The sequence below is a fragment of the Poecilia latipinna genome, unplaced genomic scaffold (assembly GCF_001443285.1).
Source record: "Poecilia latipinna isolate Pla-1442-1.1 unplaced genomic scaffold, P_latipinna-1.0 Scaffold1467, whole genome shotgun sequence".
Lineage (NCBI taxonomy): Eukaryota > Metazoa > Chordata > Actinopteri > Cyprinodontiformes > Poeciliidae > Poecilia > Poecilia latipinna.
In genome coordinates, this window is record NW_015114083.1 from 1 (window position 1) to 18,172 (window position 18,172).

Genomic DNA, 18,172 nt, shown 5'->3' on the forward strand with positions numbered 1-18,172 from the left:
TTGTGAAACAAATCTAACTCCATAAAACTGCCTCACAAAACTGGACAGCTCACTGCTGAGTCCTAATATTTGAAAACAGATTATCCTATTAATATTCAACAACAGAAAATAGTAAGAAATTCAAGTACTACTCAGACAGAGATATCTTGTATTTATAGCACAACACAAACTGAATCTATACAAAAATCTGCAGTTTAGTCTTAAACTTAAAGCAGGGGTCAACAATCCTTGAAAAGCAAAGAGCCATTTTTTTGCTATGATCATCATAGATCATAGCAAAAATGATCTATGATGAGATCATCACAGCTGACATAAAGTTTAAGAAAGTTTATGTCAGCTGTGATGACATAAATTGTCATCACATAAAGTTAAGTGTTACGTTTAAAGTAACAAAAAAAAAACAGGTTACATTTTTTTCTATTTGGTAAAAAGTTAACTTTTACCAAATACATTTCTACCTGCTTTAATAATTTCTTAGATTTTTTATTTTTTATTTATTTATTTATTTATTTATTTATTTATTTATTTATTTATTTTATTTTATTTTATTTGGACTTTTTGCTTTTAAATAAAACAAAAATATGGAGTATTGATTTACATGAGTACTGTCTATTTAAAAAAAAATTCCTCAGTTTGAAATGCATTTTTGGCCAAGTCTTTAAGCCACAAATACCCACATGTAAAGTCGCAGGTTGAAGAGTTCTGTGCATTGCTATTCAATTAAAAGCTACAATTGCATGCCATACAAAGGTGACGGATTGTTCGTGCGGCTACAGATCTGGGGTCAAAAGTTCTCGCTGTAAAAAAAAAAAAAAAAAAAAAAAAAAAACCTTTTCTGACGTCACTTCGCTTCACTTGCTCAGATCGGAGTCATTTCAATCTGCGGTAACAGAACAACACTCTTCAATCGGACTCAGTTAATAACCAGCACCCGTTTTATCAGCGAATCCTCAAAAGAGATTCAAAACTGGAAAGTAAGTGTGCGTTTTTCCATTTTTAAGAAATGCGGGGATTTTTATTTATTTATTTATTTATTTATTTATTTTGGCGTGTTGCCCTGTAATTGAGGCTCTCGTGTTCTTACTATCTCTGTATTGTGACAAACGTATAGGCTGTCGCCAAGGCGAAGAGCTAATGCTCTCTGAACTCATTAGACCAAAAAGCATCCTTCTCTGCAGTTACCTCATTTTTGTAGCGCAGCTAAAGTTTAACACGACAATTTCAAAATTAAAAAGTTGTAATTACTAATATAAAGCGTCGTGTTGCGCTAAACTTTGTTTAGAATACAGCTGTTGTCATGTGGAAATGGGCACTTGGATACAAAATTCTTACCTCATGTAACTGCTGGCTTTAGTCATTATTTAAATACGACACCGGTGTGAGCTGATCCAAACAGCAGTTACTTTCAACTGACGGAAGACATTTTTAAATTTACTTTAGTTTGACTTGAATTATTTTCTTATGGAGTTAAATATTGGTAACACGGAAGTCCTAGAAAAGACGAACGGAAAAATGTCCACGTTTGTATTTTAAAAGTTACTTAGAGCATCTGTGTATTATTAGAGCTTTTATGTATTATTTGTATCATTATTTCTGGATATACACATATTATTATTATGAAGTCAGATTATTTTGAGGTTCTTACATGGGTTTAAAGGGACTGAATGAACAAATAGTGTGTTGGGTTTACTAATTATTTTATTTATTTTGCTTAATGGCGGATTTTTTATTTTTATTTTTATTTTTAGATATGAATGACTTTTACAAATACAGAAGTTAAAGATTATCCTGTCGCTAAGTCATTAGTGAAATCCCAGAAGATGGAAGCTTTTGATAAATTCACAACTTTTGAGTTAATTAGCAAATCTGTGAATCCATTAAGGCAACACATCAGACACACTGCTTACCTTGTGTGATGTCAAGGGAAAATTTAAAAAGTGCAAAAAATATTTGCAAGAAAATTGTGGACCTTCACCTGTCTGATTCTGAGTCTGTGTGTATTTCAGACATAAAAAGGGCACCACATCAATTTTCAATTACATGCAAGTTTAAGCGCCACAGGAAACACCAGCCATGGCTCCAATCAGGAAGAGGAAAAGTTTGATATCTTGATGTGTTTGGTGTGAAATGTGTTCATCTTTAATACACAGTGGCAGCAGCTTCATGTTATGGAGGGAGTGGCTGGGACACAAAGTAGATCATCACAAAATATCAATGAAATATCTACAGATATCTGGCGGGACATTAAAAGTTTTGATGTAAATGGTTTTCCAAATTGACATTTATCCTGCACATACCATCAAATTATTATAAAATCATTTAAGGACAACAAAGTCTGTAGTTTGGATTGTTCATCTTAAAGCCCTGATCTCTGTACAATATAAAATGTGTGGGCACAGCTTGAAAAGGTGTGTGCGTGAGCATTGTTCTACAAGTCTGACTCTGTTACAACAGTACTGTCAGAATAAATGGTATAAAGTTTCAGGGAACTATTGTGAGGAGATTGTGGAAGGATATTCAACATGTTGTGATTCCATCAACTCCTAAGGAACTATATGAAAACCTTTTAATGTGAAGAAAGTATTAGAAGGTTATCTCAAATGCTTTCCCGATACTCTGCTTAGCAAACATTCCCTTCATACCGTTAACACATTTTTACAGTAACAATTGCCAACAAACACATACACACATGCAGTGCATATTCATTCATACACTGCTTACTTGTTATTTCATGTAAGTGATATCATTGCTTCATTGACATGAGGCCTCCAGCACATTTGTCTAATTTTTATGGTTTTATCCTTAGACGGTAGATTTTTTTTTATGCCACTTTTGGTCGCAGTTACCAATGTAATTATGGAAATTTATCTATCAGCCACATGCCTTAAGATTGTAACTTCATGTTTGTTTTTAGTATAAATGATTTATCAATGGTGTAAAACTTGGTGTTCAGTTGGAATCATCTCAAGTGTATCTTCACGTTATCTCTGAGTTCACAGAAAGTTTGCACTACCTCAATTAACTACTGTCTTATTTTTCATTATTTTGTTTAGATTATTTAACAGTGCGTGCAAATTAATGCCTCGAGAATCCTCTTAACTTGTTGTAGAGCCAATATGTGTTCATAAATTCGCTTGTAAAGTTGAACCATAATTATATAAAATACATGTTTACCTTTTTTTTAAGGGCGAGTTAAAGCACAATAATATGCAAGCCTTCTTGAAAATAATCCTGTAAATAGAATCTGCACAGCTCAGATCTCAGATATCACTTACGCTGCGTTGTCATCTTTTATTTGCTGCACATCAGAGCTGATGTGTGTCTGGAGATGTAGCTGATGGGTAGTAATGAGCGTGTGTCTGATGGGTAGTAATGAGCGTGTGTGTGTGTGTGTGTGTGTGTGTGTGTGTGTGTGTGTGTATCTACGGCATCTGCACATTTGCAGCCTCAGTGAAATGGCAGCTGGCATTAGTTGCTTTAAAGTTCATCTTTTTAAATGGCTTCAGTAGCCAGGGCTGCTGGGTAAATCAGAGCACACAGCCTTGATGTGTTATGCATGCATCTGGTAGCTGCCAGTAAATCAACACACAGGTAGAAGGTCACTGCATTTGCCTCATATTTATTCAGCGCACACGTCCTTGTCCACTGCAGATGCAGTGTTGTCATTCCCTCCCTTACATGAGGCTTGTGGAACAAAAGGAAATTGATATTAAAGTTTTGCTTTAACCTCTGTAGTTCAATCCTTTCTTCTAGCAACCCTTAGATTCTCTGTGGCAGTACTGCATATAGATTAAATAAAACATGTTTCATCCTAAATTAAAACGAGTGTTTAAATTCTATATATACATATAGAAACAAACATGTATGCACATTATCGAACATTTGTCCTTGTTTTTCTTAGATTCTTGAGTCAAAATCAACTTGGTTATTTTTTTTTTCAGCTATTGCATCCTCTTGTTGAACAAGAGAACATAGTATTTTCATACCCAACTAGTTTTTTTTAGACTTTATAGAAGGCTCGAGGAAAAAAGTGGGTCTGCTAATAAATTGTGTTTCACTCATTTTCACCCCGTCACTTCTGTTCTTATCCTCTCTGCAAGTTTGCACTCATTAATCAGAGATGCTGCTCTCCTGCTGAGCTGCAGGTTCATCAATCTGGCAGCCTGCTTTCTGTAAGGAACAGAACAAAAAGCTCTTAACACACAGGCATAAATAAATCTATAGTCTTTATATGCAAGCCCTGAAGGTTAGTGCTGCATAATTTGATGTCCTCCTCTTTGTCTGCTGTGATTGATGTTTTTAAACCTGTTAGGCTTGACTGGAGTTGTGCTTTGTAGGTCAGTGTTGACACTTTATGATTGGGTGAGCTGGAGGGGAGCAGCACACAGGAAGTGGATTATTAGGAATATGTCAGGGAGATTACACTTTGACACTGTTTTAATTTATCTCCGCCTGGAGATGCATGTTGCAGGCTTTATTTAAACCACTGATGCGTTTGAGATGGAGCTCTACCTGCTGTGCTAATGGGGCCGATGTTTAAAATGTGAGTGGCTTTTTGATGGCATTAGCCCGAGCTTTTTTTTATTATTAAGGATTTTAGACCAATTGAGGATGACTAAGCTGAGTGCATATAATTCTTGGTCAGATGGCTACTCTAGTGTTGACTGACTTTTACTTTTGGTTTGTGTAGGCTGTTGTACTCTCTCATATTTTGCAAGTATTCACAGCGCTTCAATTTTATTTTATTTTTTTTTCATCATTTTGGTATGTTGCAACTTTATTCCAAGTTTCATTAAATTAATCTGTTTCTTCACATTTTGACATGCCGTATTATGACCATGAGGAAAAATGTTTGCAATTTTGGCAATTTAATAAAAACGGAAAACTAAGAAATCACATTAGCATAATTAAAGCAGAAGAATCAGTTTATTGTAAATAAATTGCATGATTCCCTTGCCTGACTCTTAAAAGTCTGGAAAAATTCAAAATATCTACAATGCTTTGATGCTGTCAGGACTTATTTAAATACAGTTTTATTTATATAGGACCAATTCACAACAAATGGTAATTTTATTGTCCCCAAAGGGAAAGAATTTTGCAACATGTGCACGTATCAAACTGTACATAGACTGCACACAGAGAAATGCTGTCTCAAGGCACTTTCCAAAAACTATTTCACTTCAATCATGCAAGCATTCCAATTGGTCCTAGTTATCAAACAATACAGTGAGCTCAATTAATTAGTCAAAGCAGTTTAAAGTTTTATATCTGGCGAAACCTATCAGATTTCATAGTCATTGACTTGAAGCATTCACTCCTCTTGGTCGTGAATGTAGGAACAGCTGACCTTGCTTCCGTTGTGTCATTCGTCTTTAAAGCAATCCCTCATGCTAAACATGCATGCAGCAAGAGTGGAGAGAAAAAACCTCTGACTGGGGGTTTGAGAAGTCGGAGCAGAATCCACAAGAAGAAACAGGTGAACTGTTTCTTCACTTTCGATTTAGTTTCCTTTCAATTATGTCTCACAATAAATCTGTTTGCTTGTGATTTTACCTAAAAATACATCCACAGGTCTTTCTATGTTTAACTCAAATGTTATAAACTGACATATCAAAAGTTAACAAAGCCATGACATCATCATCTGGACTTTCCCAAATTGTTTAAAGAAGTAGTTATTTGGGCTGGATGACATGGCTGGAAAACGTATCACGATGTAAGAGTTTCATATCAGTCGATTAAAAATAATTATTGATTAGTTTTTTTTTGTTTGTTTTAAATATCAAGTACTGCTAAACTAGAGAGGCGAACATTTGTAAGTATTTAATTCTAAGCAGTTATGTGGCACAGTGGTAAAAACCTGAAACTGTGATGTGCAAGTTACTTAACAGGTTGTCGCTAGGTAACCACAGAGCGAGTGAGTTAGCTGATGCCATCAATCTTTCTTAGCTGGCTTAGAAAAGGTTAGAAGAGGTTTCTTTCTGTAGAAGAGGTTGAGCGACTAAGCCTTTCCTCTGCCTACATCTCCCAGAATGCTGTGCAATTCTGGGACGGAGTTAAGTGAAATTATTGAATATTCTATTTGACATATTTTTTCTATCGATATTATCACTATTTCTATTGTCATATATATATTATCAATTAATTTCCCATCCCTAGCAATCTTAGTGAATGTAAATTTCTCATGTTTTTCTGGCAACCCTAATAACATTAATAGATGTAATTGCGATAATACAGTCTTCACTAATAGTCCACATGACATTTCTGTGTGACAACATTTTCACGAAGCTGTCCCAGACAACCAATGATGCAGTACTCTTTTAGTAAGTGTGCTTATGTTTTCAGGTTGACGGCAGCAATGCCATAAAACTCAAGTACTGTCTTATACAGTAAGTGTTTGGATACATTGGGAGCTCACAATCCCTTTCTACTGTTTTATTCTCTCAAGTGCTTCTTATCATTTAGTGTCAGGAAAAAAAAACTTATCTGCTTTGTTAAATTGCAGAATGTAATAGCTGAATAGAAATGCTTCACTGTGCTGAACATCTAATTTTAAACTCTAATTTCTGTATAGGATTAAAATTTCCAATTAGGTTAAGACTCAAAAAGTCCTCCTTTATGAAATTAGTTTGTGCTGCATTACACGTTGCTCTCATTTTTGTGCATCTAATTAATTCACATCTTTCTTTGAATTAGTGTTAAACCTTCAGAGCATATTAAGTCCCTTGAGGATGGGAAGGAAAACTTTTCTGACCACAGGGTATTTGAAGATAAATTACTGTGAGCCAACAGGAGTAATTTATGAGGTTGGAGCCATTGTTTGGCTTTGTTTTAAAATTTAATTTGGGTGACTTCCCTTCATTTTTATACAAATGTATCTTAGATGCTATTAAAAATGTAATTGCCGCCTCAAGACACAGTGAGTGGGTGTAACAGATCCACGGTGTTTAAGTAGCAGCATACCTCCCCCCTCAGATTTTTTTTTTTTTTTTTTTATTACAGCACTGTGAGGTGAATTACAAGTTATTTTTCTGCCTTTTTAAAAGCAGTTAATCATCCATGGGTTTTATGGGTTTTATGACCAAATATCTCATAGGAATGAGTAAGAAGACAATTGAAAATCATCTGTCTGAAGCATGAAATATTGCTACCTCTCCTCCAGAATACCAATATTTCTGAACCACAAAATACGTGCAACACATTAAGACATCTTGAACTGTCATGACACTGATGACCTGTTCACTGCGACTAACCAAAGATAGAGGAAGTAACGTGGCTCTTTATGTCACAGACCCTGCTAAGATGCAGGTGATCTGCAGTGCTGCAGATGGGATTAATCAAAATGTCAAAGGCAAAATGGTTGTCTCCACAGGAATCCCATCATTCTCTAAAGCCAACATTTTTCCTTTCATCTGAATGTAGTAGAAGCTGTGCAAGGGTTTAAGACAGAAGTTTTATATTACCTTCTGCTTTTCTACATTAGGAATGAATTAAGAATGCTTTTTTTCTTTTGAAGTTGGTGTGCTTTCAGTCTATATTGATGCTATACTGACTTCTCTGAGAACAGGGAGACTGTTGCCCGAGCAGCTTTCTGTTTGTGATTGACCCGAGCCCTGGCGGTTTCCTGTGTTGTTCCTGAATATTACAACCAATTTACTCTCAGCTGAAGATGATATTGTGAGTCAGACGGGTAGAGTTTAGACAAAACTGGGTGTTTCAACTGTACCAAACTCCCAAATGCATGCCAAAACTGGATTTAGAATGGAAAAAGGAGATTAACATTAAGCCTTCCCTTTGCCCTTATTGAAAATATAAGTATAAAAGCTGATTTGTGCTAGGGATAGTAAATTTAAAGGAATTCGAAGTTGTGGTATTTCTGTGACTGAGTATCTGCTACATAATTGGCTCGTTTCTCTATGCTCTGGAAGAAATTGTATCAAAGTGAAACTCTTCTTTGAGCTTGCTGATGAATAAGTAAAAAAAAAAAAACATTAAATATAATTCCACAAACAAACTGAACTCAAAGATTTTCTTTCTTGCACTTGAATATCGTTAGTGCTTGTAAAAAAATATTATTGTTGTTAGTGATAAGAAATGCAGCTTAGCTGAAAGAGTGCTTCTGCCAGAGAGGGTCTGTTTTGTCAGCACTCATATAGACTTGGAGGTTGTGTCAAGGTGAATGCTGAGTTGTAAAATCATAGGAAATCATTGAGATCCTGGTTTCGGCAGATGGAGTCTTTCTCAGGGAAGAAAAATGGCAACTTGAGTGCATCGACAATATCGAGCTACCACCGCTCTACCCCAGCAGCTATGACCTTCTGAAATCCAGCACCTGTTAATAAACTTTACATACAAATTTTAACTGCCACTGAATTCAATTTTTATTGTAAGAGGATCTCTGTTCGGGTTAAATATTTGTGGCTCAGTCATATAACAATATTTATAGAGTTCTCCAGGTTGTGACATTTCTTTTTTTTTTTCTGTATTTAAACTACAAACATGATCAAAGTAGATAATTGAGGTAAGAAAAACTAAAATACCTGTATTTCCATGAAACTAAGAAAATATTTTTGTTGTTTTTACTTATAAATTAGAACAAGAATTACATTTTTTTCCCTATTTTTTTAAATAATTTTGCTCCTTTTAAAAATACAATTTAATGCTAATAATAGTTAAATAAGTCCTTTTTTGTTTTGTCCTGTGGTAGGAATCTGCAACAAACGCCATAAGAATTGACAACCTTTAAGCTCTTTGTGAAAATTCACAAGATTATGAAATTGCTTTAAATATCCCATTTTTTCTTTTACTTATGTTGCGTTCTTTTACTTTAAGGACTTTTGCAAATGCATCCTTAGTGTGAAGCAACCAAATGACTTGGTATAACTCAAAGCTCCAGGTGATAAAAATTATCTCTGAACCAGGGGTAAACAATCTAAAATACAGAAGAAATGTCTCAGGAGAGTTGATGTATCGCTTGGCATTATTATGGCAAATGGTTTATTTATATCAATTATATCAGACAAGTAATGTGTTTGGATGAAAATGTTCATAAAAATTCTAATTGTTTATGCAAATGGTAATAACTTAGCAATGGCTTCTCTCACCAACACAGTTAATTCAAATACAAAGGCAAACAACAATTTATTTACATTGTTCTTCAATGTAAATAAATTAATGTAAAAATACGGAAGGAAAAATGAGGCAAAAAAAGAGCAAACAATGCAAAAACCAAATGACATTGAGACACCAGTTTAATATGTATGCGTCTCAGCTTGATGGTCGATTTCATTAGCCAATCTCATTGTTATGCACCGACTGTCTTCCTGCAGTAAAATGAATATTGCATCTCTGCAGACTGAATAATCAGCAGGAAATATTTTTAAACGAGTGACATGTGTGCGAAGAAGTATCTTCCCTGCTGGAGATGCAGATTGTTTGTTACGACACATTGATCTTCATTTGTTCCAAACATTAAACATTTTATTTGCAGGGTTTTTAAAAACTGAAGAGTTAAACTGAATATAAACCCAAGTATTGTTTTATTTAAAATAAGGTTTCTGTTTTAACAGAGCATTGTGGTTGTTCACAAAGAAAGAGAAGGAGCTGCATTTTGAATGACACTGCCTGCCTGCTCTTTTGTGATCGTGGAGCCTTGTTTTATGTGATGATTCCTTCAGATATCGTCTTGACTTGGCTGTTTTGACTCGCAGCAGAGGTTGCACATCAAGCCATAATTTGTATTAGAAGAGCTGTAGTTATTTACTTCAATTAAAAATACCTTGTGTAATATTAGATTGCTTGCAGGTGGGTAGAAGAGGTCCTAAAGGTTGGTTTAAGATTAGGGTTTCAGAGTAAAGGGGCTAGATACAGATTCATTCAGTGAGATTAATCCATACGCCTATTACCAATATTGTTTTCTGCATGACGGTATTGCCCCATTCAGTTTTTCCATATAAGGCAGCAGGATTTCTCTAGGTCTTTCTGTAGCCTAAATTTTGGATTTTCAAACTTCTGAACACTTAAAAGGCTGTTAAATAATTTTTTTATTCATTATTCTTTAACCTTTTTGCCTGCTTTTTACTGTGCAAAGACATTGTTGAAAAGCAATGAAATCATCAAAGACCTTTTAGGTTGTGCACTGTAAACGGATGCATCTCCTTCAGTAAAGCAGTGGACATACGGACAGTGTCAGTAACGCCTTGAAAGGAGCACACAGGATCTGTTTTATTGCATCATTTGGCTCACTGCCATCTCATTTCCAATGATGGTTGCACAGTGATTTATGATGTGTTCCTGAGATAGACAGAGAAGAGCTGTGATTGTGATGCTTACCCGGATCCTTGCTGCCTTTAAATTTGTCTTGGACAATAACAGTTTTGTCACTGGGGGCGTCTGTTCTCCGTATTAAATTACGTAAATGATGATTACATTGAGGTTACAATGAAAGTTGACACCAAAATTAACTAAATCAAACCTTTGTTGGCCACATTTGTGAATTGTTGTTGTTAATAAAATTTTAGAAAAATGTCTGAACACAGTAAAATGATCAAATAAGTCAACATATATTTTGCCCAATGCCACGTGGAAAAAAACAAAATGGGAAAAACGCTCTAAAATACGAGGAATCAAGTTGGAACAATGACTGCGTCTTTTTAACTCTATTTTCATCGCTTTCATTTATAACTGAATTTCATTTGACAGATATGGACACCAAACTGGGGCTGGCCTCATCATCTCCTGTCCCACCTTCCTTTCTGAAGGGTTCTCCCACTTTCTCTTCTGCTCCACCTCAACCAACCTCAGTCAAGTACAGTCCAGCACATAGTCCTGAAGGCAACATCCCTTTTACGATATTTGGTATGTGCATATTTAACAGCAGGTTAAAAATCAAACGTGCTGCACTGCAAATCTGGTTGACTTGCCCACAGAGAGCTTTTCTTAACAGTATGTATTTGCATCATTAATCTGACTTTATATAGCAGACTTTATTTGAATTTTTTAAAGAAGGATGGCTATTTGGAGAATTCAGCACACCAACTTAATGAATGGCAACTATTTAAAAACCAGTACATGCCCTTGTGGATTTCTTTAAGCTCCAGTTTATCTTTTGTGATTTAACATGCCTGTCAGCCCCACTCTGTTTATGCAGCCAGTGGCATCTCTTGTTTTCTCTGAATACTAATTGTGGCCAAAGCCATTATGTACTGAGCAACAGTTCTGCACACACTGACACACTGTCAGATTACCCATGACCACAGAATAATGTGCAGATTTACATACAAGGGGTGGCCTTTTTTTTTTCTTTAATAATAAGATGCCCTAAAAACCTTGTCTTTTCCCTCTGCTTGTTACAGTGGAAAACACAGTCACCATTATAAATTATTCATGTTTATTAACTGAAAACTCAAACAATTTTTAAACCTTATGTTAGATGAAAGTATGCCGTCATATTGATGTAGCAACTCAGTAAACTGAGATCTGTTGCAAGGCCGCATGTCCATCAAATGGTGACCTCAAAGACACATTACTGTGTTCAGTTCCTTAAAGGTTAAAATAATTGTTTTCAAAGGTGGTACTGTGGGTACAGACCTCCATGTTAAGTTGTAAATCTCTTGTATGAAAAACAGTTGGAAATATGGACTCATCTTTAGTTTTGTGAGATGCATGTAGTAAAGTACAAGCAGTCAAAGTCAAATCTGCCCATATAATCTATTTTTAAGTTCACAATTGTTGGGGTCATTTTTATGTCCACCCACTGTCAATAAGTTAATCTGTAAATCTTTTCAGTTGTTAGTTTGTTTTTGTGTTTTTACATTGTGTTCTTTGTTTTGTTTTTTGTTTTTTTTAGGTCAAACTCACCAGACCGTAGATGAACTTTCAAATATGCAGAGCTGTCCTGCTTTTGATCTTTTAAACTCAAGTTCAAATTGCCCTGAGTTTGTTCACCGAGGAAAAATGGGCTTGTCGACGACACCTACACACACACAGTTCAAAGTGCTTCCAAGTAAGGAATGCTTAAGGTCTCAGAAGGTTTGAGTACCGGAATAGAACAATTTTTTTTATTGCAAGTGATTAAATATAAATATAAAAACAATTATTTCATGGGTTAGTATCAGATTATCATGCTATACTAAATAATAATAATAAGACAAAACTATCGTTTCATGTTTGAATGATAATTTTAAATAAAATGTATAAACTGGCTTAACTGGGTTAATTCAAATATTTACTCAATGACTCTCTGTACTTCTTGAAACCAGAAACTTTCCAAACTATTAATGTTTTTCATGAAAGATGCGAGTGCCTTATTCCAGTCACAGCAGTACATTGAGGGCAGCATTGTGTTGCACTATTCTATATACAGCCAGAGAAAACTGTTATCATTTCCATAGTTGATATACCATTCATTATAGGAATGGTATGACAAGGTCTTCTGGGATTTGTAGCTGGAGCTTTGTAAACAGAAAACTGTCTGTCATAATGAGTTATGGGGACAAAATAAGTCTCTTTCCAGATTGTTTCATATGAAATGGTAAAATTAATGGCGATGTTTAAAGATGTAGATCCCGACAACCCAAAACTTCCAAAAATATGTTACATTCTTCAAAATCTACAGTGTTGTACAACAAATACAGTTTGAGTAATACCAAATAGCATTGATATTTTACATAAATTTATGTTAAGTTCTTTGGTTTGTTGACAGAATATTTGGATGTTTATTCTTTACACATGACAAACTCTTGTTTACTCAGAGCTGTGGCGGCCTACCGAGATGGAAAATTGCAGAGGAGGAGCCGTCTTTCACCCTCTTCTGGGTCTGCATCCTTTCTCTGTACCAGTCTTCAAAACCCATAATCCTGCTGATCCACAACTTTACACCTCAGGTAATGTAGAAAAAAAAAAAAAGAAAAAAACTGTTGTTCCATCATTGGGTATTATGCAGTATCAAGCAGTACTGAATGTAAATGAAACCTAAACCACAAAGAAGCATGGAAGTATTAACTAATAATATTTATTATCAATACTTAAAATTGACCTGTCCAGATGTCAATGTGTTTGGTTCACATTGCACACCGTGTACTCTTTCAAGACAATTAAAATGCTACTTTGTGCAGGTGTGAGCAGATGGAACGCTTCTTCCTCAGACAGGAACTTGAACACCAGTCCATTACCACCTAAAGAAAAAGAGAAAACTAAAATCCACTCAAGTTGGAGTCAAAATAGCCTTTTTGAGCGTGCGCAACACCAGAAGATCATTCTCACAACAAAGGAAAAGGTTTGTATTAAGTACATTTTTTTCTTCTTTTTTATCACTTTGGTATGAGGTGAATGTAATCGTTTTCAAATCTTATTTTGTTGTCATTAAGGATGTCATGAAAAGACCGCTAGAGACACCCAGGTGTGATGTTCGCCTGTCAGGATCCTTGTCAGAAAGCTCCAGTGAAGAAATCAGCAGTGATTCTGACAATATGGAGAAAGATGATGAGGATCTAAGCAGCGACAGCGACGACTCTGACTCTGAAAAAGACATCCAAGTTGGAAAGAAAGTCAGTGGAACTGTGGATTTCTTATTGTCGAAACTAAACATTTTGCTTATGTACAGTTTACTGCAAAATAATTCATAAAACTTGACTTTTTTTTTACATTTTGGCACATTGCACACACAAATTTAATTTTATTTTAATGAAATAACAGAAAGTATCCCATTAAGATACTTTCTGTTATCCCGAAAAACAATACCTGAAAATTTGCCAAACATAAATCTGAAAAGTGTGGTCATTTGGGTCAATGCTTTGTAGAATAAGATTTGGGTGCAAGTCTTTTAGGGTGTAATTTTAAAAGCTTTTCAAACCTAGATACAAAAATTTTGCATATTTGTAAAAATAGCTCAAACTCAGTCAGATTGGACTATATATTCAAGTCTTACAACATATTTTCAGTTGAATTAAAGTTTGGAGTTTGACTTGGCCATTTTAACACGTTAATATGCCTTGATCATGGATAAAGAAATCCGATAATGAGACTTCTGTGTTGAAGCAGGTACAAAAACATGCAGGATACTGGCTCTCGAGGGCTGAAGTTGGTCGCCTTGATTTAAACCCACTGGAGTTCTGGTTGTATATTTAGGGCTGTTGTCCTGCTGTCCTGAACCTTTAGCTCAGTCTCAACTCTTCTGCATCATCTTAACTGTTTTTTCTCCAAGATGGCACCATCCATCTTTCATTAAATTAAATGATTTCCCTTTCCATGCACAAGAAATGTGTCCCTGCAGCATGATAATACCACCACCATGTTTTCTTACTAGTAGTACTTGCTGTGTTTTGATCTATCGCATAAAATATCATTAGTATCCATTGATGTTTGTGGTGTATGACAATATGGGAAATGTTTGAGGATAGAAATATTTTAACATTTTGAATTATGCATAAAGAAATATAGTTGGAGTGACAGCACAAACTTTGTTAAAGTGTATTTGATAACTTCATATCTGCTCTGGATGTGTCAACAATCATGCTCAGTTAGTGGGTGGAAGGCTGGAAGCATGTGTTAGATGACAGAGCTGCTAGTGTAAGAATCTCACAGCAGGAGCTGACATGATGTTCTGTCTTTTTGTTGTTTTCCTCCTACTCAGCATCTGACACACAACACTTCTAAGAGTAAAGACAGGAGACCTTTTGCTGGTGATGGAAAAGCTTGTCAAACGAGTCTTTGTCGCAGTGTTCCTGTGACTTCTTCTGATCAGCTTCAGTTCCTTTCTCGTCCTGTTGGTCTCCCTACTTGCACAGTGCTATTTTTCCACAGTGCAGCGACTGCAGAGGAGAAAAGCCAGCGGCATAGCGGTGTCATACATCCCACTGGATTGGCTATTGACAACATTTCTTTACCACAGTCCCACAGCAAGGCTTGCCCTTCACTCTCTAACCCTGTTCCAAACCCTGAACAAACCTAAAGCTCTGAGTGACCTTTTTTAGATTTTGTAGATTATTTGATAAATATGACCTGAATGCTAGAAACCAGAATTCATGATTCTGTCAAATATGGCAAGTTGTCCTGATCCTAAACGGCTCCAATCTATCAGTTTTAATTGGGTCAGGTTGGTTTGAATATTTAAATAATCAATTAAACTCTGTTTTTTATACTTAAGCAGCTTATCTGTTATTAAAATTGTGTTATATATTTATAAATATGTACTTGGAAAAAACTTAACTCATTCACTCTTTACTTACCTCACTATTTTCTGTTGTTACGAGTGAATAAAAGCCACTGCTGTGATTAATGATTTTGTTATTCTTCTGGAGTGTCTGACCGCTATGGTACCAAAAATTACTGTTGCGTTTTGTTCCTACAAGATTAACATCACAAAACGGATCAACAATTAGCTCTCTTATGCTTGGGGCTGGTTGTTATTGTGGAAAGTAAATCTCTTTTACAGTGTATAGTGATTGTCACCATTGTAAAAATAAGGGATAATGAAGGACTGCGTATTAGGAGAGTTTGGATCCATGTGGTGGTTCCCAAGAAAGTACAGCCTTTTGATTGTCAGAGTTTGATAATGGGGTTGTACAACATGTCAGTTAATGTCTCACAGTGAGAGGGGGGGGAGGCTAAACAAATTTCAAAATATTTTTATAGCAGTATGTCGTCAATATTTGACGGACTCCGGCCTGCCTTTCTTTGTCATTTTCCTTTATTACACCTTCATTCACAACCCACAGCAATACAATGTGAGTGACAGTGATTTATTTGTTGTTTTTCTATTTATTCACAAAGGCTGTAACTCAGATGGATTCTGTGAAGCAGGCTTCCTTTGTACGACCCAAGTGCCAAATTTGGTAAGAAGGAAATATTTTACCTCTCTGTTCTTGTTAAAGGCCACTAGCTGACACTGCTCTTTTTATAACATATTTTATATATATATAAAAAAATGAACCATTTGTAGTTTTATAATTACGGACTTGCTGCGTTATTAATTAATAATTCTTATAAAAGGGGCACCACATGGCTAAGTGATTGAGCAGGCGCATCGCACAGAGGCTACAGTCTTCAATGCAGTTTTCCCTGGATTAATTCCTGGCCCACACCATCTGCTGCATGTCTTCCCTTTTTTTTTTCTCTGCCCTTCTTCCTGTCAGGCTACTATTGAATGAAGGTCTCTAGTGCCATAAGAAAAAACTTTAGAAAAATCCTGATAAAATATTTGTAGTTTTCTGGTTGGAATTTGCAAAAATATGTGTGCTCCTCAAACAGTCAAAGTACTGTTAAAATCTTAGTTTGTCATTGTTCATATCCATTCGCTTTTTATCTGGCAGGAACCCAGAGCTGCTCCTGAACCCCCACTTCAACGGAGTGGTCAGCACTGCAGATCAAGATGCACCTTTGGCTCTCATAACGAAACCCCGTGTCCAGGCCGACTCTCCAAGAAAAAGGCTGCTCTTGGCAGCAACCTGCCCTCCCTACCACACACCCGTCAACCTGAGCATCGGCACCAAGAAGTTGTTCGACACGTCTGCTTCGCCATCTAAATCTGCCCCATCAGGACTTGTTTCAGGATCAGTTGAGGCTGCTTCAGTTCTGCACGCAGGGTGGAGGCCAACAAAAACCAGTTCCTGCCTAAAACCTGTGGACTTAACCAGAAGCAGTGGGTTTGAGTTCCACAGCAGCAGAGGCTCGGAGACTTCAGGAAACATTGAGGACGACGAAGAGAATAGTCTGAATTCTGGCAGTAGCCTTTCAGGTTAAGTTACAATGCGATAATAAATATGTTTCTGAAAAGAGCTTATAGAAATCAGAAAAGAGAAAAAAAAAATTCTGAAATGATGGGAATAAACTGAGCCTTCTCTGTCTACAATCACCCTCAGACTCTGGGAGCAATCCAGAGAGTGACAGTGCTGAGGATCATGGGAAGGAGTTCTTTAAGGCAGAATCACATACTGATGCAGACAGGAGTGCTGCCCTGCTTAACCTGCAGATTTCAAAGCATTTAGGTGTACCAGCCACCAATTCACTCCACCACCATGGCAACCTCACTCCTCCTTTAACATTTGCAACAGCAGGTAACAAATCTATTCTCTTGCATGCAATATATTTATAACGGTCGTCTAGTAAAATTTCAGTAGGAAGGTTTAATCACTATAAGACCCTCTCAAAGTCTGTCTTTTTATTATTATGATTATTATTTGTGGTAATTTTAGTTTTTTTTTATTTAGCAAATCCAGAATGTAAAGTTTATTCTGTAATACAAGCTGGATAAAATGAGCTCTCTGCAAGAAGCGTTTAGCTTTTGGTAGCACTCTGTATATGCAGTTTTAGTAATCAAAACAAACACTTTGCATATGCCACATTTTAGAGCCCCTTATTAAAACAGATAGCTGTATTTGTGAACAAAAATTTAGTTCTGATATTCTCAAATATCAGATCATGGAGCATGATTTTCATACAAATTCTACATTTCTATGAGCCTTTTAAACCCCCGCATTAAATTCTGAAATGTATTTCAGTTCACTAATGAAAACCCTTTGATCTATTTTGTTTTGCTCTAAAATGTGTGTATTTTCCCCTTTGAGCAGTCTAACGAAATTACTCCGCTTTGACACAGAAGAAAAAAATCTGTTCACAATGTTATAGAAATATATAAATAGGGTGCTTTATTATATAATGTTGTTAATGGTAGTAGTACATTTATAAATGTGTGTGTGTGTATATATATATATATATATATATATATATATATATGTTTAATAATACATTTAAGTAATTGACTAAAACCCATCTGATTCCTTGTTGTCTAGAATTGTTTAGAACAGATTCACGTTTATGATGCTCTTGAATAAATGAGAAAATGGATTCAGTGACTATATATGTTTCAGAATACTAGATGAAAAATACAGTTTTCATTTACATATATTAAAATTATTAAGGTACAACGTTCATCTTTGTAACAACATGGCCACCTTCTATTTTTCTACTATTATCCTCCTCCATTTTAAAAACATTAGCTTATAGTTAGTAAGTGAGAAAAGCACTCATTTTCCCCTTCTGGTTTTTAAGGTTTGAAGAAGAAAAGGAGAGTCACAGATGAGAGAGCTCTGCAATTACCTCTTAAGTTTGGGTGAGATTTTGCAGCTAAGCCTTTGTTTACATGGTTATTTGCTGAATTGTTGATATCGAAGCCAAT

General features: G+C 35.7%; 1 protein-coding gene across 4 annotated transcripts in view; it reads left to right on the top strand.

Annotated features, from left to right (window-relative positions):
- Positions 1-789: 789 nt before the first annotated feature.
- Positions 790-18,172, top strand: part of LOC106962850 (bromodomain adjacent to zinc finger domain protein 2B-like) — a 35,589-nt gene continuing 18,206 nt past the window's right edge. For 3 of the 4 annotated variants that reach the window (XM_015057498.1, XM_015057499.1, XM_015057500.1), the window contains exons 1-10: positions 791-974; positions 10,699-10,854; positions 11,846-12,001; positions 12,750-12,881; positions 13,113-13,273; positions 13,365-13,544; positions 15,769-15,830; positions 16,308-16,732; positions 16,857-17,051; positions 18,046-18,106. In XM_015057498.1, the coding sequence (XP_014912984.1) occupies positions 10,701-10,854; positions 11,846-12,001; positions 12,750-12,881; positions 13,113-13,273; positions 13,365-13,544; positions 15,769-15,830; positions 16,308-16,732; positions 16,857-17,051; positions 18,046-18,106 (1,526 nt within the window). In that variant the 5' untranslated portion in view covers positions 791-974; positions 10,699-10,700. Of the gene's footprint in view, positions 975-10,698; positions 10,855-11,845; positions 12,002-12,749; positions 12,882-13,112; positions 13,274-13,364; positions 13,545-15,768; positions 15,831-16,307; positions 16,733-16,856; positions 17,052-18,045; positions 18,107-18,172 lie in introns of all 4 variants that reach the window. The other variant, XM_015057497.1, reaches the window with a different exon arrangement.